This window comes from Indicator indicator, chromosome 35, assembly GCF_027791375.1.
Source record: "Indicator indicator isolate 239-I01 chromosome 35, UM_Iind_1.1, whole genome shotgun sequence".
Taxonomy (NCBI): domain Eukaryota; kingdom Metazoa; phylum Chordata; class Aves; order Piciformes; family Indicatoridae; genus Indicator; species Indicator indicator.
The window spans coordinates 6,808,657-6,835,040 of NC_072044.1; the positions used below are offsets into that span (position 1 = coordinate 6,808,657).

The 26,384-nt window shown below is 56.4% G+C and overlaps 1 protein-coding gene across 5 annotated transcripts in view; it reads left to right on the forward strand.

The window, feature by feature from the left end:
* The first annotated feature begins 259 nt into the window (after nucleotides 1-259).
* Nucleotides 260-26,384, forward strand: part of FOXP4 (forkhead box P4) — a 39,422-nt gene continuing 13,297 nt past the window's right edge. For 2 of the 5 annotated variants that reach the window (XM_054395922.1, XM_054395920.1), the window contains exons 1-5: nucleotides 260-454; nucleotides 9,628-9,717; nucleotides 19,039-19,161; nucleotides 21,112-21,198; nucleotides 26,083-26,230. In XM_054395922.1, the coding sequence (XP_054251897.1) occupies nucleotides 260-454; nucleotides 9,628-9,717; nucleotides 19,039-19,161; nucleotides 21,112-21,198; nucleotides 26,083-26,230 (643 nt within the window). The remainder of the gene's footprint in view (nucleotides 455-9,627; nucleotides 9,718-19,038; nucleotides 19,162-21,111; nucleotides 21,199-26,082; nucleotides 26,231-26,384) is intronic. The other 3 variants (XM_054395924.1, XM_054395923.1, XM_054395921.1) reach the window with 2 other exon arrangements.

The following is a 26,384-nucleotide window of genomic DNA, read 5'->3' on the forward strand; positions in this document are numbered from 1 at the left end:
CTTGGAAAAGCTCTCTAAGGTCATCCAGTCCAACCATTGACCTACCCCCACTGTGGGCACTATACCAAGTCCCCAGGTGCCATGTCCACATATTTTGGAACACCTCCAGCACCATCCCTGCATCTGCTCACCAGACTTCCCTGGGATCAGAGCTGGGGCAGGGCAAGGCTTGGGCACAGGGCAAGGCAGAGGCGTGGATGCCAGCCAGGAATTTCAACCTCTGCTTTTTCTCCTTCTCCTCAGGTCCTGCTAGCAAGTCATGATGGTTGAGTCTGCCTCGGAGACGATAAGGTCCACTCCCTCCAGCCAAAATGGGGTCAGCAGCCTCAGCAACCAGCCGGAGGGCAGCGGGGGCGGTGCGGGGGCAGGGGGCGGCGGGCGCGAGGGAGCCACCAGCAGCGAGGCCAACGGCGAGATGAGCCCCGTGGAGCTCCTGCACTTCCAGCAGCAGCAGGTAGGAAGGATGTCCTTGCTTCCTTAGCTCAGGGCACATCCATGGGGACATTCATGGTCACACTGGATGTGGCACTGGGCAGCTGGAGCTGTCCCTGCTGCCTGCAGGGGGGTTGGCCAGGAGGAGCTTGGAGGGTTCCACCCAACCCAACGAGTTCTGTGATTCCTTCTCTCACCTTTTCACACAGAGCAAGGTGGAACTGGGTCCTACAAGGATTTGGTTTGGGGCAGCACCCAGTTTTGCCCTCCCCTTGTCCCCAGGGCTGGCCCAGGAGATGGACTGCACCAGGCTTGGTCACCCCTGTTGAAGCTGGGGTGCAGGTGCTACCCCAGAAAGAAGGTGCATGTCCTTGAGGGGTGCACATCCCTCAGGAGAAGGACCCTTCTCTGTGTAGCTTGTGGACTGTGTCTGCTGCCCCAGAGATGTCTGAGTTTTGGGGGCAGGTCCTGCCTGTGCTGGTGGCCTCTGCCTGCTCTGGCCTCCATTGGTGGTGGTAGGGAAAATGATGTAAGAAGTGGAGGAGGGCTGGGAGAGCAGAGAAGAGACCTGCTGGGTGTAAAATCCAGCTGGGGATGTCCTTGCTCACCCCTGCAGGGGGACTGGACAAGAGGATCTTCGAAGGTCCCTTCCAACCCAGGGCATTCTGTGAAAGCAAGGAGCAGGTTTTCTCTGAGTGTTTTGAGTTTTCCAGGTGGGTCACCGGCTGTGGTCTCCCCATTCTCTGGGTTCTCCTGGTGCCTTCTAACCTCACACACGTGGCCAAACCCCTCTGTGACCGCTGTGTGTAACAGCTCTATCTTTGAGCACGTGTGTGTGGAGCGAACTTGGGCAGGGGGCTGGGTGGCCCCCATCTCCCCCAGCTGCAGGGGTGGTTGCAGGGAGGAGAGGGGAGGGAGAGGAGAACCTCTCTGCGTGCCTGCAGGTTACCTTTCCAAACAAACTTTGGCAAAAAGCATAAATTTTCCTCCTCGGCTACTAAATAAGGCAATGATCCCTGCCTGGGCTGGAGATCGCCTCCCTGAGCCATAAATTCCAGCGTGAAAGCTGTAAAAAATTGCTGTGTCTGATACTTTGGTAGTGAGTGCTGTAAATCCATTACCTGAATCGCAGCCGTTTCGCACGCAGTTAAGCCTCTGTTCCCCTGCTCTGAAGGGTAATCATGCGTGAAATGCTGCTGAGAGTCACCCCTGCCACAGCTCCCTCCCCTCCCCAGTCTCACCCAGCGGCAGGGCTGAAGGGGAGATGCTTCCTCCTGCCTGGCCAAGACATAGAATCAGAGAATTGTCAGAGCTGGAAGGGGCCTCAAGGCTCAGCCAGTCCCAACCCCCCTGCCATGGGCAGGGACACCTCACACCAGAGCAGGTTGCTCACAGCCACATCCAGCCTGGCCTTAAAAACCTCCAGGGGTGAGGCTTCCACCACCTCCCTGGGCAACCTCTTCCAGTGTCTCACCACCCTCATGGGGAAGAACTTCTTCCTAACATCCAATCTGAATCTCCCCACTTCGAATCTCCCCACTTCTAGTTTTGCTCCATCCCCCCGAGTCCTATCACTCCCTGACACCCTAAAAAGTCCCTCCCCAGCTTTCTTGTAGCTCCCTTCAGACACAGGAAGGCCACAAGAAGGTCTCCTCAGAGCCTTCTCCTCTCCAGACTGCACAACCCCAATTCTCTCAGTCTGTCCTCATAGCAGAGCAGCTTCAGCCCTCTGCTCATCTTCATGGCCCTTCCCTGGACACCTTCCAGCACTTTCAGATCTTTCTTGTAATAGAGGCTCCAGAAGTGGATGCAGTCAGAGTCAGAGGGTGGCTGTCAAGTGGGGTCACCCCCTCCAGAAAATAAGGGGGGAAACAGAAGAGAAAAAAAAGTGGGGAAAAAAAAAACAAAAGGGATTTTTGCCAAGCAGAGCATTGCTGCTGCACCCTGAGCTCACCCACAGCTCGTCCTGCCCTGCCCCAGAGCACAGCCTGGGTTTCTTTCCACCTTTCTGCATCTGTTTGCTCACATTCCCACTGGAATCACCCTGGGAAAGTGGCTGGCACGTGGGATTAAGGCAGAGGGTTTGGTAAACTTCCAAACGCAAAACAAGTCTGCAGTGACAGCACCTGAAGGGAGGTAGGAAGTAACCATCCCCAGGACCATCAATCTTCATGCCTCAGGGAGCAGGCTGAGCACCAGCTGGGGTCAGGAATAAATGTCCCCATCGAGAGAGTTGTGCACAATTAGCTGCTTTATGAAGGCTCTGCACCATCCCTGGGAGCATCCAGCCTTTATCCCCTGGCACAGGCAGGCTCTTGGACTACTGAGCTATCCCCAGCTGACAGCTCCTCTGTCCTGGCTCTGCCACAGCTCCCAAAAGGTCAGCACTCAGTCCTTGTTCTTAGCACTCAGTCCTTGTTCTTGTTTCACAGAGTCATGGAATGGTTTGGGTTGGAGAAGCCCTCTGAGGTCATCCAGTCCAACCATCCACCCAACACCACTGTGGCCACCAAACCCTGTCCCCAGGTGCCATGTTCCATTTCTGGAACACCTCCAGGCATGGGGACTCCACCACCTCCCTGGGCTGCCTGTGCCAATCCCTGACCACTCCTTCAGGAAAGAAATTCTTCCTAAAACTTTAGCTACCCAACATCTCCAGGAAGCATTGAGAAGCCTGGAGGGGTGCAAGCCCAGCCCTCAGCACCCAAGGTGGGCTTGAAGGGCTGCGGGTGGCTTAGAACTCCATGTCCATAGTGGTTGGCTTGGGTGCTGCAGCTCCTGGTGGCACTTGGTCTGCCCTTGGTTTCTGGCAGATTTTGCACCTTTAGGGGACCTGAGCTTCTCTGGACCTTCCTGGGTGCCCACAGCCTCTCTGCTCTCACCCCTTTGAAGGGGTGAACCCAGCCAGCCCTGGGATTTGTTTGCTGAGACTTCCCAGCATTCTCTCTGAGGATGCTGCCTGGAGATGGGTGGGAGCTCGAGGGAAGAAGTGTTATGGGGTACTCAGGGAGCCCCACTAAGGCTGTTTTGTGATCTCTGGAGGGTCCCCAGAGCAAGAGGATGAGGATGGGTGAGGATGAGGCTGGGCTTTGCCAAATCAGGGACTGCCAGCTGTGTTTCTGGCTCTTCCCTGCCGTGGAGCATGGCTTTGTCACCACCCTCAGCTGTGCCTGGTGCCTCTGCCCACCCCAATCCAGGCGACTTCAGAGCATCCCCTGGTCCGGAGAGACTGGAGGGAGAGCAGGAGGCCAATGGGATGGAGCGGGGAAAGGGCATCCCCCTCCCCAGCAGGGCTGGAGCAGCTTCCTCCCCTCCTCCCCTCCCTCTCCTCAAAGCCCAGGGGATGGCGTTCAGGTTAAATCCCTGGATTTCAATGGTGGGATTGGGTTGAAAAGGCTGAATAGCTCCTGCTTTGTGCCGGGGCTGGCGGAGGGGAGAGGTCGCCCGGGGGCATGGGAGGGCTGCCCACTGCCCAGGGTCTCCCAGCGTCGTTGCTGTGGGAACCTGGCGAGACCTCCGGCGCTGACATCCTCCAACCAGGCTCCAAAGGGCCCCGACGCCTCGGTGCATTAATGAGGTTTTAATGTGGGGGCTGGCCCCTGGCCCCCCGCCATGCCAAGCACGTCCCCTCACCCCCCACCCCCCCTCACTGCCCTGGTAAGCCTCAGTGGAGGAAGGCTGGGCAGGAAATGGGGGCAGTGGGGTGAGAGGGGTGGCACATCCCTTGGGATGGGCAAAGGATCCTGGGGGTGTCACATCTCTGGGATGGGGAAGGATCCTGGAGGTGTCACATCCCTGGAATGGGGAAGGATCCTGGGAGTGTCACATCCCTGCAAGGGGGGAATATGGGAGATGCTTCAGTTTGGGTGTTGGGGTGTAGGGAGCAGTGTGTGTGTGGGGGGGTGTCAGGGGACACCCACACCAAATGGATTCTGCTCCCCAATGATATGGGTGCCTCTGGGGTCTCCTTTCCTCACCCCTTCCTCCTCCTTTCCTCACCCCTTCCTCCTCCTTTCCTCACCCCTTCCTCCTCCTTTCCTCACCCCTTCCTCCTCCTTTCCTCACCCCTTTTTTCTTTTTATTATCTTTTTTTTTTTTCCTTTTCCCTTCCCTTTTCCCCTCCTTTTTCTCTTTTCTCCATGGGATGGGACTGGCAGGATCTTGTTCCTTGTGTTCTCCATTAGTGGCAATGGATTTTAACCCCTCCAAAAGTGAAGAGTAGAGGAATGAAGTCGAGGAGCACTGGAGAGAGTGCAGCAAAAGTGAAGCACAGCTGGGGCTGAGAGAGGCACAGAGCTGCTTGTAAAAAGGACTTCTTTTAATTTTATTTCTTCTTTTTTTTTTCCCTCCTGCTGTGAATATTTGTGGGTGGGTTTTTTTTTTTGGTTTTTTTTTGGGTTTGGTTTTTTTTTTTTTTTTTTGGTTAATTTTGCTCTCCTTTGAGCCATTTGGTTCTGGTTAAGCCAGGGCAGGGCAGGGCTGGGTGGAAGTGCTTCTCAATATGGCATCATTTACTGTTAATATCCATCTAAAAATATCCCTCTGTGTTTTGTTTTAATGGCTCTAATTCTGGAATGTGGCGATGTCATTTTTATGAGGCTAGTGCAAAACTCCTTTTTTTTTTTTTTTTAAACCATTGTTTTTTTCATTCCTGCCCAACTCTCTTCTACCCTCCAAAACCTTCTACCCTTAAGCCACCCAAAAAAACCTGTGGGGAAAAAGGGAAGACCCAGACTCATCACAGATACTTTTTCTTCCCCTTGCCTTGCAAAATTCTTGGTTTAATACTATTTTTAGGGTGGTTGGTATTTTTTTTGCTCCTCAGAGGTTAAAACCCCATTCAAAGCTTTGAACCCATCCAGGTGGAAAATCCCTTGGCTATTTTTGGGCTGGTGAAGCAGCCAGCAGGCTACTCTTGGCTGAGGCAGGCTGCAAGTGTCCAGGCACCACTGGGTGTAATTAAAACCTACACCCTCATAAACCTAACCTCTGGTACAATCAGGGGCTGTAAAAATGCCCGAGGCAAGATTTTTCCCTTGCACTGTTTTGAGGGATTTTTCTTTAATTAATTATTTATCTGGGGAGGATGGGACTTGTGCTTTTAGGAAGACCCCTGGATGTCTCCAGCCTCACCCAAGTGTTTTGTCCCTTTTGACTTCTTTCTTCCCAGGCAGTGTGGGAGATCTTGGAGAGGGTCAGCATGGGCAGGTTTTGAGGGCATACAGGTGGCCAGGCAGGAATGAGGGGGTTAAGGTAGGGGCTGAAGTGTGAGCCAGGCTCTCTAAATGGGATGGGGGCTACCATCTCCTCTCCTGGGATACTCCATCCCTTCCCTATCCCGGGATCCAAGATCCTCTCCTCTCCCCTCCCTGGGCTCCTCCATTACTGTGCCCAGACTGGACCTGCTGTTCCCCATGGGAGAAAGGGAAGATGGTGATGCCTGCTGGGGGGAAGGCAGGGAAACTTCTGCCATCCTGGCTTGGCTCCATCAAGTACAGGGTGGAGATGTGCAGTCCCCCTGGCTGGAACATGAGCCTTTGGGGGAAGAATTGATGCTCCCCAGGCATGCTGGGTGGAAGCTGGGGTTATGGGCTGCTCCCCCCTGGAGGATGTGATGCTTTCAGCTGAAGTCAGGAGGAGGGGGACCCAGCCTTGGTTTATCCAGGAGGCTGGAGGGATTTGATGTCTCCAGGGAGAGGCAAACATCCCCACAGGCTGGGTACCCCAAGAACCCCTTCCAGGGCAGGGAAACCTCTGGTGCCACAGGCACAGCCCAGAGCTGGTCCTGGCAGTGTGTCTGGAGCCTTTGCTGGAGCTGGGATTAATCCCTGGAGTGAGTTGTCTACTGCCCCCCAACCCAGCACTCACCTTCCTGCCAAAACCTGCTGTGTTCTGTGCCCCCACACAGCCTGGGGGGGGTTGTGAGCCACCCCCAGCAAAGCCCTGCTCACCATCCTCTTCCTCAGCCCTGAAAGGTGCTGCTGCTCTTGGAGAGGGCAAAGCCAAAGAGCAGCAGCTCTTGATGTGAGTGTCTGAGACATTGCAAAGTTTTTTATGGGATAATTTGGTGATCAAAGGGAACCATCCAGGAGCATGATGGATGTGACAGGACCCATTCGTTCCTAATTATGGGCAAGGTGCTAATGACTCCTGAACAGCACCATGCAGCACAGTCCCAGCTTCTTAAGGAAAATCAATTTTTTCCCTTCTGTTCTCAGAGCCAGGAGGTGAAATCCTAGCCACTCCTACACAGAAGCCTTCTGCTTTCCCATCTCCTAAGCCCCAAGGAGAACTTGTGGGTGACAGTTCCATGCTGATCCTTAGGAAAAGTTTTTATCCTCCTGCCCTTAGGGTACCAAACTCACATAAGAGGGAGTTCATCCCAAAATTCAGTTCTTGGGGCTCCATCTGCCTTGTGCAACAGGTTTGCAGACCCAGGCACTACCAGCCAGAGCATCCTTCGCTCGCAGGCTGAGCTCAGCTTAGGCTGGGCTGAAGTGGAAATCGTTGCCAGCTGGTGGGGAGGGAGGGGGCAGCTCCGGGGTGCTGGTGGAAGGCCTCTGTGTGCAATTGTAAGGCCATGTCATTTTTTTTCCCCTGTAAATCTTGTAATTTCGTGCTTCAGAGCACAACAAAGTGAGAGAGCCAGCAGGGAGTGAATTAAATTCCCCCCTGAGAGGCAGTGCAGGGCAGGCAGCGGTGGGGCTGAGCCAGCCGGGCACAGGGGGCACCTGCACACCAGGCACTGTTTGGGTTTACTCTGCCCTAGTGAGGCCACAGCTGGAGAACTGGGTCCAGTTCTGGGCTTCCCCAGTTCAAGAGAGACAGGGAGCTGGAGGGAGTTCAGTGGAGGTTACAAAGATGCTGAGGGGCCTGGAGCAGCTCTGTGAGGAGCAAAGGCTGAGAGCCCTGGGGCTGAGAGTCTGGAGAAGAGCAGCTCCAGAGGGGATCTGAGCAATGCTCAGCAAGAGATAAAGGCTGGGGGGCAAGAGGCTGGGGCCAGACTCTTGTCGGTGGTGGCCAGTGCCAGGACAAGGGGCAATGGGCACAAACTGGAATCCAGGAGGTTCCATCTGAAGAGGAGAAAATTCTTTGGTGTGAGGCTGCTGGAGCCCTAGAGCAGGCTGCAGGCTCTGGGAGAAGCCCTCTCTAGCACTTTTCTAGGCCCTGGCATTGTAGCTCTTCTCTTTCCCCCTCTTTGCTGTGTTTTCCAGACCTCCTGCACTCACTTTTGTTGGGCTGGGGCAGGGACCTGCCTCTCTGTGTCACCTCTGTGAGATGGTCCTTAGAAACAGTGGAGGAATTTCACATGGTCCAGCTGGAGAAACCAAATCCATGCAAATCTCTGACAAAGAGGTGGAAGGGGAAAAAAAAAAAAGCTAAAGGCCAGGCAGCTGGTGAGCACCCACCACGGTGCAGGGCAGTTGTCCAGCACCCACCCTCAGGTGGGTGCCTTGAACCTGCTGCTTCTGCTGGTGCTGAGCAGCCACCCATTGAATTCTTCCACCCTTGGCTTTTAACTGGAATTACTGTTTTCATTCCCAAAAGTAATTAAAATATCAGACCTTGAGCTGTCATAACTGCCAGCTGGGTTTTGTGTTCCCATTACCCAGGTACATCTATTACTGCTAACAGCAGGGACGTAACATGGCAAGGAGGAAAGCATCTTGTGCTGGGGCAGCTCTGCCACTTGGACCAAGGGTTCACACCACCAGTGGTTCCCAGCAGCAAACTGCCTCTTTTGACCTCAAGGGTTTGAGTCTTCCAGTGTTTGGATAAAGTGAGTTTGTAAGAGGTTGTGCAGCATCCCCAGGAGCTGGCCAGGGATGCTCAGGAGGAGGTGGTGGGCATGGGACAACTCTGGGGGCTAGGATCTGGGTGCACCCTGGGGTGCAGCTCTGGTGATTCATCATAGGAGCACCACATTGGATCATAGAAATCATTCTGTGATGGTTTTGTGATGATCTATCATCAGCACAGAATGGGTTGGGTTGGAAGGGACCTCAAAGATCATCCAGTTCCAACCCCCTGCCATGGGCAGGGACACCTCCCACCAGCCCAGTCTGGGGAAGAAATTGTTCCTCATGGCCAGCCTGAACCTCAAGCAGCACATCTTGAAACCATTTCCTTGGGTGCCCTTTTTTTTAAGGGTGCTCCTTGATTTGCAGAGCATCAAGGGTTGAGTGGAGCAGAGCTGTGTGCCAAGGTGCACCCCTGGCACGGGCAGCAGCGCTCCAGTTGGCAAACCAGACTTGGCAGGGAGGGCTGGAGCGGTGGCACACGGGCTGGGGGCTTTCTTCTTTATAGCTGGAAATGTGGAGAATTAACAAGTGGCCCTTTCTCGGGGCGTGCAGCCACCTCCTGGAAGCCAGAGCAGTGATTTATGGCTGGGGTGATGACAGCCAGGAAGCCGGAGCCGTGCCGCTGGCAGCGCCGCTCTGAGCCAGGCTCTGACCCCTGGCCTGCAAGCAGGGCTACAATGGCCTGGTTGTTCTGAAAGGGACCCTAAAACCAGGGGGAAAATAATCCTGAAAAGCAAAAATCAGGAGTCTAGGAGGAAGTGGGGCTGGGAGCAGCATCTGGGTACTGGAAGGGTTCCACAGCTGGGGAGATGTGGTGCTGAGGACCATGGTTTAGTGGTGACCTGGCAGTGTTGGCTTAAGGGTTGGACTTGATGATCTCAAAAAGGTCTTTTCCAACCCAGCCCTGCTTTATGAGTCTATTCTGTGATTTGTTAGGGTTTTTGATTCCCTCTCCTGCTCTCAGCTCCTGGAGGAAGCTGCTTTGCTCAAGTTGCATATCCATAGAGTCACAGACTCATTGAGGTTGGAAAAGACCTCTGAGATTCAGAGATTCATAGAATGGCTTGGAAGGGACCTCAAAGTTCATCTAATTCCAACCCCCCTGCCATGGGCAGGGACACCTTCCACTAGAGCTCATCCAACCTGGCCTTCGTAGAATGGCTTTGGCTGGAAGAGGCCTTTGAGACCACCAAGTCCAACTATTAACCCAGCACTGTCTGGTCACCCCTAAAACATGGCCCTCAGCACCACATCTCCACAGCTTTGAGCCTCAGCACCACAGCTCCACAGCCAGCCCCATGTGTGGCCTCTGCTCTGGGGAGCTGGAGGGAGAACGTGCCCGGAGGAGGAGGGCAGCCTTCCTTCTGCCCACCCTGCTGTGTCTCTTTTGCAGGCTCTCCAGGTGGCTCGCCAGTTCCTGCTGCAGCAGGCCACGGGGCTGAGCTCCCCCAGCAGCAATGAGGGCAAGCAGCCGGCGGTGCAGGTGAGCCCCAGGACGGTGTCCATCCCCTCACCCCCCTGAGCCCCCTTTTGGGGAGGGGCTCAGCTGCAGACTGGTGCTGTAGGAAGGTGCCTGTGAAAACACCACCTCTGGCTTTTGGATGGGTAAAGCACAGCAGGAGCCCACCAAGAGTTAAATCCCCTGGAAACCTCTACAACTTTCTTGTTTGTTTGGGGGTTGTTTGTTTGTTTTGGTTTTTGTTGGGTTTGTGGGTTTTGGTTTTTGGGTTTGTTTTTTTTTTGAGGGGTGGGGGGAAGGAGGGGTTGGTCCCTGTTGTTTGCTGATGTGGTGGGAAAGGATCACATGAAGGAAGTAGTGTCTCCAGGTGAGGCAAGGACCAGGGAGAGAAGGTCACCATGTGCCACCATACCTTGGGAGAGCATTTTGAATAGGGACATGCAGAGCTGCCAGGGCTGGGGCACCCCAGGATGGATGCTGGGTGCTGTGAGTGGGATGCAGGGGTTAGATAATGGCCAGTCCCAGGGCAGGTCCTCCAAGGATGGGACTGCCAATGGGATGGGACAGAGGCCCATCTGGGCTTAGGGTTTGTGGCACTGGCAGGAAAATGGGGTATTGGGTGGGTGCAACATCCTTGACTGGCATCGTGCTGGATTGGGGGAGGTGGGGAGGGGAAGGAAATTCCCCTTATGGTCCCCTGCTGCCCTCTTCCACCAAAAGAAAGGGGCCAAAAACAGGAAGAAAAGGGGCAGATGAGGAACACGAACCTGGAGAGGGGGGAGGCAGGAAGAAGCAAAGCCCAGGCGATGGAAAGTGACAATTTAAATAGCTGTGCGGAGGGGCTCTCCCTTCAGGCTAATTAAATTTATCGGAGAACAGCAGGTTACCTTATTAGAGCCACGTGGGTTTAATTAACAAAGGAAAGTAATTAGCACAAGCGCTCTCAGAGCTGGAGGTCCGGCCTGTGCCAGGCCGACCGATGGCAGCGGGAGGGTGGCAAGAGCCAGGGCTGGGACAGGCAATCAGCAGCTCCTCTACCAGCTCAGCGAGATGGGGCACGGCTGAACCTCAACCAGCGGCAAGTGCCAGCCTGGTGCTGCCAGGACTAGGGTGGGCTTGGCAAAGCTCAGAGACCGCCCCCCGCTCCGGCTGCCCCACCGGGTTGGGAAGCTGCAGCCAGAGCTGAGCAGCGGGGGTCGGTCGGGGCTCCTGCGGCACAAGCGGCGGCTCCGCTCCAGCGCTGCTGGCAGGAAGGAAATGCACTCAGTGCATGGAAACGGCTGCGGGACAAAGGCGGCCAGGGTGAAGTCAGATTCCGGTAACCCGGGCCTGGCTGCCCTCCGTGGTGGCCTGTCTGTGCCTCTGCTCCCCCTGCCCCTGCTTCTCCTCGCACCTCTTCTCCTGCCTGCGTTTCTGCCCTCACCTCCTGTCTGCCCTCGCCTCTTACCCTGTCTGCACTTCTGCCCGCGTTTTTCCTGCCTGCCCTCGCCTCTTCTCCTGCCTGCACCTCTCCTGCCTGCCCTTCTGCTGCCCACCCCTCGCTGCTCTCAGCTGTGGCGCCCTCGCTCTTGGCTCTCTTGCTGCTCTCTTCCCATCCCGTTCCCCCTTGGCTGCTGTTTTCTCTCCTGCCCATCTGGCCGGCGGCTTTGCCGGAGCGAGCTGGATCTGCGCTCCTCTCCCCTCCTCCCTTCTTATGTTGCAAAAGGACTTGTGAAAGTTGTAGACGTGAGTCAGAAATAGCTCATAACTCAGCAGCGAACGGCCTCTTCCTCCCCCCTCCGCGGCTCCCCGAGCCCAGCCGGCAGCTGGAGCGGGATCTGACCGAGGGGAGATAGAGGATTAAGCAGGCTCCTTTGAAAGGAAGTTTATCTAAGGCAGTGGTGTGGATGAGACTGGCCAGGACGGCTGGAGGAGGAGCAGAAAGGCTGAGTCCCTGCGCAGCAGCCTCTGGCTGCAGAGGGAGGGGGGAACCAGGCAGGACTGGGCGGGGGTTGACTGGAGCATTGTTTGGGGAAAAGGGGTGCCCTTGGGGTGCCAGCCTGGGCCCCCCCCATGGGCTTTGCTTGTGGATGTGCAGCTGCACCACAGTTCCCCCTCGGTTGTGGAAATCCAACAGTTTCCACATTTCTTGGGGGTTTGGGGGCAAAGCTGTTTCAGTGACCTGCCCTCTGCTCCTGGCTCCCAGTCCCAGGCAAAGTGAGCAGGAGGTCACCCAGAGATGTGGTTGAGGCCCCCTCCCTGGGGACATTCGAGATCAGACTCGATGTGGCCCTGGGCAGCCTGCTCTAGTTGGAGGTGTCCCTGCTGAGTGCAGGGGGTTGGACAAGCTGAGCTTTGAGGCTCCCTTCCGACCCGACACAATCTGTGAAGCCGCAAGGGTCCCAGCATGGGCAGGGTGAGCAGAAGCCCCAGCACCCAGGAGTGCTGTGAATTCCCTGTGCTCACCAAGCCCCTGCACTTGGGCTGGCAGCAAGCAGCTCTTTGCCACCCTGCTGATGGGGCCAGGATGGTTGTGGGGCACAGAGCCAGCAGGAATATTAACGACAGTCGGCGACAGTGTGAGCTTGAAAACAAACAAGGAGCTGCTGGGCTTGGGCAGGACCTTGGGGTGGGTTTGTTTTGGAGCTCTCTCTCCCCACTGATACCTGGAGGGAGGTGTGGAGAACCTCACAGCTGCCGCCCGAGTTACAGCTGCACCCAAAAACAATGCCTAAAAATCCCACCCCAAAGCATTTTCAAGTGGTTTTATTTCTCCTTGCAACTTGAAAACTATCAGAAACTTGGCAGGTGCCAACAAATTGTTGGATTTAGATGAGACATTAGGAAGAAGCTCTTCACTATGAGGGTGGTGAGATGCTGGTTGCCCAGAGAAGCTGTGGATGCCTCATCCCTGGAAGTCTTTAAGCCCAGGCTGGATGAGGCCTTGAGCAACCTGGGCTGGTTTGAGGTGCCCCTGCCCATGGCAGGGGGTTGGAACTGGATGATCTTCAAGGTCCCTTCCAACCCAAACTATTCTGTGATTTGAAGAGAGTTGTTGCAGTTGCTTCTCTCCTGCATGAGGCTGGTCAGGAGCAGTGGATCCCTCCTAGGATCCTGCTGGTAAAGCCCACAGCAGGAGGTGCTGGAGCATGTTTGGAAAGTCAGCACCTCGGGTGCTTGGTGCTACAGCAGTTCTGCCCTGGAGGCACTGTGCCCCTTCTCCGGCTCAGCCCTCGCAGCCAAGGGTCTCCCAGCTGCCAGTGGGAGCAACTTGCTGAGGTTCTGGAATGGGAGAGGGGCTGAAGGGCACTGAGGGAAGGGGAGAGGAGTTTGGAGCAAGCTGTGGGAAATTGCTTTTCTTTTGTCTGCTGCAGCGGGGAGGGCAGCGGAGCGGAAAAGTGTATTTTGTTGATTTGAAACTTGAGTGAAATGGGTAATGAAGACAGATCAATACTAGCCCTTCTGCCTTCCCTCTCCAGGAAAAAACCCAGCAGCCTGTCCGTCTGGGCTCAGGCAGTGCTGGATTTTTCCATTTGATCTTGTAGCACTGCAGTCCATCCCCAGTTCCCACCACTGCTCCCCCCACTCCTTCCTGGAGCCCCAAGCTCTGCCAGCCCTTACCCACTGCCACCATCCCTCTCCATCACCCCCATCACCACCACGATGGCACCCACAGCACTGTGGATTAACAAGGGAGCAACAAATCACTTCAGTCCCTGCAGACTGCATCAGCATGAAGAGCTATGCCAGCACCCTGTGCCCACAGAGGTGATGTGGCCCCTGGCAGTCCTGCCTTGGTGATGCCCAGGGGCAGCAGCTCCTCCCGGGCCTAAGAAGGGCAGCAAGAGCTCCAGCCCGCCATCAGCATTCCCCAGCCAGCTCCCTTTCAACTTCTAGTGACCTGCAGCCCAATTAGTTGTGATTAGTGCCTCCCTGGCAGGGCAGCTGAGCTAACGAGGGTACAGACGCAGGGGGAACACACCAGGGCTTTTCTATGCGTGCAGGTGGACAGCAGAGCCTGGTTGTCCTCCACACAGCTATGCTGGTGCCCCCTTGCCTGCTCACCCTGTGCCACCCTCCTGCAACCTCCACTCAGGGCAGTTACTCCTTTGGTGCTCTTCAAAATACTCATTAAATAACCCCACAGCCTCAAAACTCAGCCTGGCACATGGAGCTGGATCTCCCTTATAGGCCTGGGGTGGGTTTCTCCTCTGGCCCTGGGTAAGTTTTGGGTCATCATCTCTGTCCCATCTTGTTAAGGTTCAGACATAATATGGTGTAAGCAGAGAGGGGATAGAGGCTGAGCAGTGTTTGGGTGGCCCTGTGCCACCCATCAAGTGCATATAACCATGGCTGGGGTGGCACTGGTATGAGTGGCACTGCTGCTTGGCCCCAGGCGTTGGAAGCTCTTGCAGATGGTTGCAGCCAGCTGAGTCTTGGAGCTTGCCTGGAGCTGCCTGGCCATGCCTGTGAGCTTGAAGGGCTCCAAGTGAAGGGTTTGCTCTCTGCCAGCTGCAACAGTCAGAAGCAGGTGCTCTGGTGGGGGTGGGTTTTGCTTATCCCCTGCCCCTAGAATCAGCAGGCCAGAAGCTGCTTTTGGTGGGTTTTGTTTCCCCCCTTTGGTTCACAGCTTCCCTCACCAACCTCCTTGGTTTGTTCCTGTTGGGTTTGGAATTGAAAGGTTGCTTAACACCCAGGAAAGCAGCACAGCTGTGTTTGCTTTTGTTTTGCCTTGGGAGTTAAACACTGAGACTGGATCAGGGATGAGGATGTGCGGCCCCTTGGGTTCTGTGGGAAGCATCCAGCACCCTAGGTAGCTGGTGTGCACCCACTGTGGGGAGAGGTTTGCTCATCCCCCCCATGCCAGAGCCCCTCCAGGCCAACAGGAGCAAGGTCTGTGCTGCTGGGACAGGAGTTTGGAGATGTGCTTTGAGGTGTGGACCTAGCAATGCTCCTTCCCATAGCGGTGGCAGCGTGCTGCCCCCGGGGACACAGCACATGGCACCGTGACGTGTGGCTGGGAGGTGAAGGTCAGTGCAGGGATGCTTTGGGGCTGAGCACACCACAGGCTTGCTCCCATGCCCAGGCTGAGGGGGGATGTCCCTGCTCCCGCTCCGTGCCAAGCTGGCTGCCCCAGGGGTCAGGAGAGGAGGGCAGCCCTCCCTCCAAGGGCAGCCCCACGGTGCTGAGAGCCAGGTCTGGCTGTCAGGTCGTGGCTTTTCCTGCTCTGCCTCATGGCTGGGAGTTGCAATTCACTTCTCATTAAAAAAAAAAAAAAAAAGAAGCCAAAGCCCAAGCACTAAGCCTGAGGAGAAGGGGACTGGGAGCCTGGCGCCCCGGGCCGCTGCCTTACGGCCAAATCCCGTTTGGCTCAGGCAGCTTTGGCAGAGCCTCTCCAAGCTTCCCCTGTAATCCCTGTCTCGTTTCCCACCCGCTGCCTGCTGAGCTGTGTCCGCCCCATCCCCTGGCACGGAGGGATTACAACCGGCACCGCCTGGAAAATCACCCCCGGGAGAGGCTACTCCCGGCCCAGCCGCAGCGCCTGGCCCTGCTGGGAGGCAGCTGGAGCTGTTAGTAAGCAGTTCTGTGGGGTGGCAGCCAGCCAAGCCCTGAGTCAAACCCTTCCTGACTCGGTGTCTGGCAGATGCCAGCTCCTGACGTGTCGGCTGGGGACCAGCCGCTGCTGCAGGGCTGGCTGCTGGGGACCTGCTTCCCACAGGATTTGCCGGGTGTGAGGATGGTCCCTGGCTGCTCTTGTGCCTGGGGAGGGACCGAGGGACCTTGGTGCCACCAAAGTGCAGATGGACAGGATGGAGAGGAGGCAGCTGGGCACTCCTAAGACCTTGTACCCATCCCATGCCACTCTGCTTGGTGCCCTTTGGCTGTGACCACCTCTATTGAAGATGTTGAGGTGACCGTTGCCCAGAGTCCAGGGATGCCAGTCCTGGGATGCCAGCTTGGCCTCATCCTCTGCCACAGGGAAGCTTTTACACCAGTGATCATGGAGTGCCAGGGCTGAAATGTGCTCTTCAGCATCCCAGAGGCCACCCATGCTGTCATGCCCTCCATGGAAACCTTAGCCAGGAGTGGGAACCCAGATGACCCTCACCAGGCTGAGCACCAGTTTCATAGAATGGGTTGCATTGGAAGGGGCTTTAAAGATCATCTAGTTCCATCTCCCTCTTCCAGGACATGGTACTTGAGGACACAGGTTAGTGGCTGTGGTGGTGTTGGGCTGATGGTTGGACTTGATGATCATTGAATGGTTTGGGTTGGAAGGGACCTTAAAGATCACCTAGTTCCAACTCCCCCTTCCAGGACATGGTTTAGTGGCCATGGTGGTGTTGGGTTGATGGTTGAACTTGATGATCTTAGAGGCCTTTATGATTCCACTTAGACCAGGTTGCTCAAGGCCTCATCTAACCTGACTTTAAACACCTCCAGGGAAGGAGGCAACACCTCCAGGCCTTGCCCCATTCACACCTCGCTCACCATTTCCCTCATGTCAGCGCTGCATCCAAGCATGGAGGGCAAGAAAGAGAGAGGGGGGGAGGGTGTGGGGGTGTGGAACCATGATGAAAAAAAGGGGAAAAAAAGCCATTTCATGCCACCAGAGGTTGTATGAAAATATAATTCTGCTTTTGTTAGCAGCCATCAAACTCTAGAGAGCGTCGCTTTTGTTTTGCTGTAACATTGTGAAAACCTCGTGTCGGATCGAGAGCCGAGGCCCTCTCCACTAATCGCCTCTCCTTTGTGTTTTTAGATTATAGGGGCAATTAGTGTTGTCAAAACCTCTGGCAAGTCTCTTCTGCTCTTGACAGGGTGTCAGTCCGCCGGGCGAGAAATGGAAGGTGTTAGAACTCTCCGGTAATTAGGATGCCTCCCGTTTGCAAAATGCCAACCGATGTGTACCAGGGGCCGGCCGGAGCTGGGGGCAGGGGAGGCTGCTGCCATGGAGGTGGTGGTGGTGGTTGGGGGGGGATGTGGAGGAGCAAATAATTAGGGGCTCTCATTCTGAGCACGTTGCCCAGCTGATGAATTGGCAAAGGGAAATTAGCAGAGCGCTCAGCCAGCAGTCAGTGGCCAAGCAGAGCCTGCTCGCTGCTGCCCGGCAGCCCCAAACGCTTCCCTCCTTCCCCAGATGTTCACTGAGGGCTTGGCACAGCTGGCTGAGAGCACCTGATTGCCCAAGCTGCAGCTCTTCCCTGAGGCTGGTGCCACCACAGTGGGTGATTTGGGCTCTTGGGGGAGAAGCTCTGCTTCAGTGGGGGCCAGAGCCCTTGCTGGGCATTGCAGGTCTTTGCCAGGGATCATAGAATGGAGTAGGGGTTGGAAGGGACCTCTGGAGAGCATCCAGTCCAACCCCCACTGCCAGAGCAGGGTCACCCAGGTGGGTCTTGAAAGACTCCAGAGAAGGAGACTCCACAACCTCTGTGGGCAGCCTACTCCAGAGCTTTGTCATCCTCACAGTAAGGAAGTTTCTCCTCATGTTGAAGTGGAACTTCCTGGGTTCCAGTTTGTGTCTGTTGCCTCTTGTCCTGTCACAGGGCACCACTGAACAGAGCCTGGCCCCTTCTTGACACCCACTCTGTGAATGTTTACAGGCATTGGTCAGATGCCCTCTCAGGCTGCTCTTCTCCTGGCTAAGCAGCCCCAGGGCTGTTAGCCTTCCCTCACCAGACAGATGCTTCAGTCCCCTCATCATCCTCATGGCATCCACTGGACTCTCTCCATTAGTTCCCTGTCCATCTTAAACTGGGGAGCCCAGAACCAGACACAATACTCCAGATGCAGCCTCACCAGGGCTGAGCAGAGAGTGGGGGGAAGGAGATGCTCCCACAGCCTCCTGATCCTCCAGCACCAGCCCAGGCAGTGCAGTCGAAGGTGCCTCAGCAGCAGCCCCTGGGTGTGAACAGGCAGCAATTAATCAATAACTGACACGAAGGGGGCTGGAGGGGAGCAATCTCAACAACAAATGAAACTCAGCCCCTTTGCAACGCCTCCCTCCAGCCAAATGCCTGAGCAAACAGATAAGCCTCTGCAATCTCTCCTGAAGGTCAGCCTGCTCCAGCCTGCCTCAGCACCCACCGTGCATGGGAGGGACTGCACAGGGCTGTCCTCGGGGTCCTGGCCCTGCTCTGGGTTCTACCAGGGTGACTGGAGTGGGGAGGCAGCTCCCCAGTGTGGACAGCAGGTCCAGACTGGGGAGTCTGGTCGTTGCTGGGAGTACTGGGCAGGAGGAGCTGGCAGGTACTGGGCTCTCATTTGGACTGCTAGTGCTCTGAAGCTGGTTGCTTTGTTTCTCTGTCCCTTGGTCTCAGAGGTCTGGAGACCCTGGAGTGAGAGGATGAGAAACTGTCTGCTTTGGATCAAATCTGTGTCCTTGGCTTGCACCAGGAGCCTGGCTCTGCCACATCCCACATGCTGAGGAGTTTCCTCCTCCTGGATTGGAAGTCCTAAGGAGCTTGATGAGCTTAAAGCTGAGGCTTCCAGGCAGGGGCAGGTTGGTCGATCGTTGGCTCTCTGGCTCCCAACCCGCAGTGCTCATCTGCTTCCGGAGGAATAGGGAGCCTCCAGCAAGGCTGCTTGAGTTACAGCAGAGCCACAACCCTGCCCCGAGCCTTGGGAAGGGCTTTGGGCTGCTGGGATCGGCAGAGGGCTGGGACAAGGCAGCTCCTGGTGGCCATGCACTGCTCCACCTGGGCAGGACGGGCAGGGCTGGGATCCATCACTGACACCTTCCCCAGCACTTTGCTGTGGGGGTGTGGACCCAAGCTATGATAACCAAAGGCAGGGGCTGGCAGGGTTTCTCAGCCCTCCCTGCCCTTGGCATGGTAATGAGGTGAGTTACTGGTGTCAGCTGGAGGTAAAGCTTTGATGTGTCTGTGGAGAAGCCTTGGTAACCTTCCTCCATGCTCTGCTTTGCAAACCTAGTTGGGTGATTGGGATCTTCCCCACTTCCCTCCGTGTTTCCCTCCTCCCTGCATCCTCCAGGACCTGGAGGGAAGGAGGTGCCTGGCACCTTTCCATGCCCACAGGAGGGGAGGGAGCTGTGGTTTGGAGCTGGCTGCATGCTGCTGGCTCCTCTTGATGCCCCCAACTAAATGGGGGGACAGAGAGCATCCTGCCCTCAGGGTGAGGGGCACTCATGGGTTAGGAAGCTTCACCCAGGTGCCAGTGCCACTGTGCCATTGGCATGTCCCCAGCACTGGCCACAGACTTCACCCAAAGGTCATGCAGGGATGAAGGGCTCAGTGGATACCCTGGGAGAGCCTGGGGCTGGGAGACAGCTGGAGGCTGGGAGTGCTTGAGGAGAGTTTTCCAGGGTTGTAACTGGGAGTGGCACCATGGTCTTCCTCTCCACAGGTGCCTGTGTCCGTGGCCATGATGTCCCCACAGATGATCACACCGCAGCAAATGCAGCAGATCCTCTCCCCCCCCCAGCTGCAGGCCCTCCTGCAGCAGCAGCAGGCAATAATGCTGCAACAGGTAAGGCTGTTCCTGGGCTGGCTGTGCCTTAGCTGCATCCAGCCAAGAGGTTTCCCACTGGGGTCCCTGAGGGCTGGAGCTTGTTGGGGGCAGGCAGTTGGGTCCTTTCTTGCTTGGGCTCCTGGTGTTTCCCCATATTTCCCTGGGGATTCCCAGCATATCCAGCACCAAGTGATGAAAGAGCTGTGGGTGCTAACAGTGCCATCAAAGCTGGATGCTGCTGCCTCAGCCAGGGTCTCAAAGCTCCTGTACAAGGACTGCTTTGGGGCTGCCCAGCTCTTGGAGAGAGCTGGGGTCAGGATGGATGCTCTTGGCTCAACAGATCCTAAGCAGAACCCCCATGGCAGGTGCCTGGGTCCAGCTCAGACCTGGGTTTGTTTCTCATGGCCCAGCTCAGCTTTTCCAGAGGACTCCATCAAATAGAAAATGGAAGAGGGGAAAAAAGGAAGAGAGGGAAAAAAAAAAACAACAACAACAACAAACCTCAACTCTGAAACAAAACAGGTCTGCTTGGGTAAACACCTCCTGCCAGCGGGAGGGAGAGAAGGAGAAATCCCACAAGCATCCTCCACACCCTTCCTCCTGCCTCCAGTACCTGTTTACTCCAAACAGCCTGATAAGGACTCAAGGTTGGCCCCAGGGAAAGAACAAAGGGTAAACACTACCCTGGGTGGGTCCTGCTCCCGAGCCTCTTTGGAGCCGGATAAAGAAACACGTTTGACTGCAAGTTAAACAACGCAGGCCGGAATAGCTCGAATTCTCCACCGGGAGCAAACCAAACATCACACCTCTCACCCCTGACCCAATGTTCCCGCGGCCGCGCTCGACCATGCCGCAGAGCCCTGCCTTTGATTGGCTTTGGGGTAAACACCCAACCCTCCCAAACCTGTTCCCCCGGCAGAAAAAGCAAAGTTGCTGCTGTCAGCCTGGAGCTGATAAAGGCTTCCCAGCATACAAAGGGGCATTCCTGAGCCCCTGCGCCAGGGTACCGGCTGGGCTGGCTGGGAAGGGGCCGCCGGGGCCTCGCTGACCTCCCCGTGCCTCTGTGCCCCCCTCCCTGCACCCAGCAAATCCATCACCAACAGTTTGTTTAGGGGCCAGGGTGAGAGCTGGCCTCAACCCCAATAGGTCCTGGAGCTGCCTTCTGCAGACTGGGACCCCTTTGGTGGCTGGTGGCTGGGCTGGGCTGGGCTGCTTCTCCCTTCTTTACTGGGCACCAAACCTCTCTGGTTTAAGCAGGGTGCTGCACAGAGCTGGGCTGTCCCAGCTTCCCTGTGCTGTTCATGAAGGGGGATGCAGGTCTGAGCCCCCAGCAGCCATGGGGTTGCACCAGCCCACACCAGGGGCTATGTCTGCTCCCAGCCTCTTCCCAGTTCCCATCTCACAATGCTTGCCAAGGGCTGTTCTGGGGTCCCTCCATGCCAAAAGCTGGGGGTTCTCCACTTCTGAGACACTGTTAGGTGCCGGAGCACCTGGGCCTGCTTCTTTCAAGGGGCTCTCCCACCTCCTGGTGTTTCCTGTCCACCCCATCAAAAACTACTCCCAGTACAGCTGCAAAATCCCCAGGACACATGGAAATAGCTGAGGCTGGGGGTTGTGACCCCCCTCAAAGTGCCCAGGTAGGCCAGTGGCAGCAAGACGGGGAAGCTGGTTGGCATGCAAACAAGCAGCAGGTTTGGCACTGGTGCTGTTTGGGCATTTTACATGCTGTGGGCATCCAGAACCTTTAGCAGCATGTGCCCAAGGTCTCTTCTCCAGCCATGACTCCTTCACTGGTTGCTTTTCCTCTTGAGCTGCAGCCAAGAGCCTGCCCTGGTGGCACAGTGCCAGGAGCTGGCATGGCTGTGGCAAAGCCTGGCACTGGGCACAGGGTAGTGCCAGGCAGGGAGATGCGAACGGGATGTTCCTGCTGCTAATCCAGGCTGCTCTCTCCCCTCCCATCCCTCCCAGTTGCAGGAATACTACAAGAAGCAACAGGAGCAGCTTCACCTGCAGCTATTGACGCAGCAGCAAGCCGGAAAGCAGCAACCCAAAGAGGTGAGCTCACGCTGATGGGTTCTGGGCCATCAGATCTGGCAGCAAATGAAGGGGGAACCAGCACAAAACAAGGTATGAGAGAATCCCAGCACCCAGGGCAGCTGGCTGGGAGCCAGCAAGGATGGGACACGGGGGACATCCTGTCCCTGGGGGGGTGCTGGGGTGGCCAGTCTGGGTGCTGGGAGCTCTTCCTGCTCCCTATCTGTGATTTCTCCCCTGCACCAAGCTGCACCGTTCTCGGCACTGCGTAATTGTCGGTACATCTGGAAGCTATGGAGGGGGTGTGGGTAGCAGTGGAGTCAATGGGTGTGGGCTGGTAGAGCACCCAACCCTCCCTAGCAAGAGGTGCAGGTCGTGACCCCCTCCCTCCCAGCCCAGAGTGAAGCCCAAATCCTCCTCATATGGGGTGCAGAGGAGGCTCAGCTCAACCCTCGCCTAGCATCCTGGCCCTGGCCCAGGTTGTGTAGCCTAGTTCTGACTGAGCTTCCCTCTCTATTGAGCATCCTTCCTCAGGCTCCTAGCACAAAGGGACATGGAGCTGAGCCCCTGGGTCTCTATCCCCAGATGATCATGAGGAGCAAGCAGGGGGATGTGATGCTGGAGCTGCTGATTGCAGTCAGCCCTCCTGAAACCCAACCCCCTGAGCTGCACTCCTCAAGCCTCAGCACTTCAAAACTCAGCTTTCTTTTGAGGAAGGAAGAGTTTGAGTCTGGATTGCACACTGATGGGGCTCAACAGCAAAGCCCACGCTAGCAGTGGGGGGAATAAGACAGCTTGAGCAGCTGGGGGGTCAGGCTAGCACCCACTCAAGCCTTCAAAAGGCTTTGACCCAGGCTCTCTCTGCGGGGCGTCGGCATCTTTAGGCAGGGTCAGGCTTTATCAGAGCCATCTCTGGGAGCTGGAGTAGCTGCTGGTGCTCTGGGAAATGAGGGAAGCATAAATCTGAGCTTCCTCAAGGACTTCTCCTCTTGGCTGTGGCGATGTTATATTGCAGCAAGGAACAGGGATATAATTAAGCTCGAACAAAGGGTTTGCTTAGCGGGCTCCTGGTTTTCAAAGCCTGTGTTAACTTTTAATTAAATGCTACAGAGGAGACCAGAAATTTCTCCCTGAGTGGCCAGTGAGGGGGGAAGGGGCCTTAGATGCTGCTGAAAAGGTGCTTGTCCAGCTGCCAGCCTGCCCATGGCTGGGAAAAGCAGTGAGGGGATCCCTGTGAGAGGGTGTCACAGTGTTTCTGCTCCTCAAAATCCCCAGCTGGGCTTCTCCCCATGAATCTGAGTGGCTGCAGTTGTGGTTGTTTGTCTCTTCTCCCTAGCAATAAGTGATGGGGTGAGAGGGAATGACTGAAGCTTAAGGAGGATAGGTTTAGACTGGAGAGTAAGAAGAAAATTTTTAGAGTGAGGGTGGGGAGACACTAGAACAGGTTGCCCAGGGAGGTTGTGGATGTCCCCTCCCTGCACCTGTTCAAGGCCAGGTTGAATGAGGCCTTGAGCAACCTGGGCTGGTGGGAGGTGTCCCTGCCCCTGGCAGGGGGTTGGAATTGGATGATCTTTAAGGTCCTTTGCAACCCAAACCGTTCTATGAAGCTATGAAATGGCCTCGAGTTGCAAACAGGGAAGTTTGAGGCTGGATATTAGGAACGATTTATTTGCTGCAAGAGTGGTCAGGCGCTGGCACAAGCTGCCCAGAGAGGTGGTGGAGTCCCCATCCCTGGAGGTGATTGAGAGACACATGTGGTGCTGAGGGACATGGTTTAGCCCCAGCCTTGGCAGAGAGAGAGAATGTTGGACTGGATGAGCTTCAAGGGCTTTTCCAACCAAAAGGATTCGATGATTCTAACAAAGCCTGAGCTGGGCAGCAGCCCATTCCTGCCGGGAATAGTTTCCCGGGACAGCCCAGGGAATAGCTGGCGTGTCTGGGATGCCGCGGCAGAGCCGCTCTTGGCCGGCGTCGGCTCCTTCATGGAAATCCAGGACGGTTTTTGATTACAGCTCCGCTGCAGGCTTGTAAACCCAGCGCCTCCTGCTTCCCTCTGCTCCCTTGCCAGGGCTCGCTGGGTGTCACCGGAACCCCGAGAGCGCACAGAGGGACCGGCAGGTGGGAATAGCTTTGTGCCACCGCGCCGGGAGCAGCATCCCGTGCGGCAGAAGCAGCGTAGCTGAAGGAGGTCCCCCGGAGAAAGGGAGAGCAGGAAAAGAGGGAACGTGGAGGATGGAAACGTGTCGGAAACGGCTGTCGGCAGCATCCTGTCCCAGAGGATGCGGGGCGGGGCGGGGGGATGCTCGGTGGCCCCGGTCTGAGAGGAGCTTTGTGGCGGTGGGGGGTGTGAGGAAGGGGCCCAGCACGACCATGTGCATCCATGTGTCCTGCCAGGATGGGGCTGAGCTGCAGCACAGCATAGAGCATTTTCATAGACTCGTGGAATGGGTTGGGTTGGAAGGGACCTTAAAGATCATCTTCCACAGCCTCCCTGAGCAACCTGTTCCAGTGCTTCCCCACCCTCACTCTCAAGAATTTCTTCTTAATCTCCAATCTCAATCTCCCCTCTCCCAGCTCAAAGCCATTGTTCCTTGTCCTGTCACTAGAAGCCCTTGTAAAAAGTCCCTCCCCAGCTTTCTTGTAGCCCCCTTCAGGTACTGGAAGGCTGCTCTAAGGTCTCCCCAGAGCCTTCTTGGAGTGTAGAGGTGAACCCACAGCAGCATCTTGGGTGTGGGGGGAGCAAGGAGGTGTTGGGTGGGGCAGGGAGCTGTGGCGTAGGGCTGGGATGGCTCCAGACAACTCCTCAGCTTCATGGCAAGAGCCACCCAAGCTGGTGTCTGTCATCCCACTTTTCCCTGCCTGCTTTGCCTCTCCAAGCCCAGCAGAGAGAGACCCCAGTATCCCCTGGGGACGAGGCCAGTGGGTCTCTGCATGCCCCAAAAGCTGCTGGAGAAGGGGGGAGGGGGTGGTCCCTCTCCTGAGTCTGGCAGGGCCTGGGAGGGGGTTGATGCAGGAGGGGGGGGCTGCCTGCTGCCTAACCTCGGTGTCAGCTTAATGAACTGCTCCTGTCAGTCCTGTGTGTCACGCTGAAACTCCTCCTGATGTGCTCATAAATCAAAGTGACGGCGACTCCTACCCCGGGAGCTGCACCCACTCAGCTGCGGCTAATGCACCGCGAGCAGAGCGCTGCACCCCGAGCCCCAGCGCTGCCCTGGCAGGCAGGGATGGGCTGTAGGGGCCAGATGCAGGATCTGGCCCTGACACAGAGAGCAAGGAGATGCTGAGGGGTCCTCTCTGGGAGGGACTTTGGGAGGCATTTGCCAGGCTGAGGCTTGCCAAAGGGAGAGGAGCCAAGTGAAGCTCAGGGGGTGAGATTTCTGGTAAGGCTGGGGCTGAGGTTCAGGCTCTCACCACCCTGCCTTCTCCAGGGCAAACTCCTGACTCAGGAGCTCTGGGCTGGTGGCTGCTGGTGGCTGCTGGTGGCTGCTGGTGGCTGCTGGTGGCTGGATCTGCACATGGGTGCACCTCTTGACCCAGCAGAATCATTTTGGTTGGAACAGACCTTTAAGATCATCAAGTCCCACCATGGCTCTGAGGCTGTGCAGTTGGCTCTCTGCAGTGCGGCAGTGGCTTTCTAGGGACTGGCACATTGGCTTCCCCAGTGAGAAGTGAGCTTTGGTTTGGTTTAGCCCAGGCATTTGTTCATCTGCTGGGCACCAGGATGGGAATTCCCAGGGCTGGTCCTTATGTTCATGGTCTGGTGAAGCTGGAAGGATGTGTATGTGGATTTGAAGAACATGAAGGTGCAGGTTCAATGTAGACAGCAAAGTTTCCCAACTCACAATTGCAGCCAGACTTGGGGGGAAGCAAATTAGTGCTTGGTGAGTTTTCTTGCTCAGGATGGCAGAGCTGCCATGGAGGGGCCAGGCTGGTGCTGGTGCTGATGCTGGTGCTGGTCAGCACAGCACAGCTGGCTCCTGCTGCCTGCCAGCCTGGCTCCTCACAACCTGCAAACAATGTCTGCACAAACAGAGGGGTTCAAGGGGTTACGGAGACGCCTGCCCTGCTAATGAGGCTGGGCAGGCCCGGGGCAGCTCCCCTCTCATGGCCAGCCCAGATTAGCAGCTGCCCAGCCCCAGCCCTAATTGAATTCTCTCCCCTTCAGTTAATTCTCATGGATTTCTTGGTGCCTCCCAAAGGACCTGTCCTGCCTAACTAGTTTAGGGCTGGCTATGTCGCTGAGAGCACAGCCAGCTTTTGGGGATGGGTGGGAGAGGCACCTAGCTGGGGTGGATGAACCCACACTGGTGCTGGGAACCTGCTCCCCTGCTGTTGGAAGTATAAAATAGCAGAAAATTACCCAGGCAACACCTGCAGAGAGGGGTTTTTTTCTGCCTTGCACCAGGAAGGGTCTTGTAATGGTCATTTTCGGCAAGCAGAGATCATTTCCATGCCTAAAGGAGGGCCCTGTGCATCCAGGATGCTTTTGGGTGCTGGCAGCTCCCTTTCCACCAGTGATGCTCAGCACCCACGGGAGCTCACCTTGCAGCTGAGCCTCCACACATGGGGGTTGGGGGGGGTTGCCCACCTCGGCGGCAGAGCTGGGCCTCTGCTCCAAGCAAACCCCCAGCGCTGCTCTCTCCCTCTCTTCCCAGTGCTTTATTTTTTCCCTTCCCCTTTCCTTTTCTTCCCCTCCTCTTCCGACAGATCAAAGCCTCCGTCCGGCTCAGCCGCAAGCTGAGCAGACACAGAGCCCAGCGGCAGGACGGGGACCGGCACGGCCGCGGCCCCACCGCCGCAGGCATCCCTGGCTGCCGGCGCTGGGCCACCGCCTCCCCTGCGAGGGTTTCTGCTGCAAGGCTCGGAAATAACAGGCTTTGATTTCTCCCTTTTGTCTCCCGGCAGCCGTTAGGGAACAAGCAGCTGGCCTTCCAGCAGCAGCTCCTGCAGATGCAGCAGCTCCAGCAGCAGCACCTGTTAAACCTGCAGCGCCAAGGGCTGGTGAGCCTCCCGCCTGGGCAGGGCACCGTGCCCCTGCAGACCCTGCCCCAAGGTAAGGACCCTCACCCAGGCTGGGAATGCTGATTTTTCCCTCTAAAATTTGGGGGGCGATTGCATTAATGGTGGGAGCAGCTCGGGGGAGTTGGAGCTGGGCTGTGTGCAGGATTGGGCCCCTGGCTTCCTCTTGTAGAGGGGTTTGGAGAGCA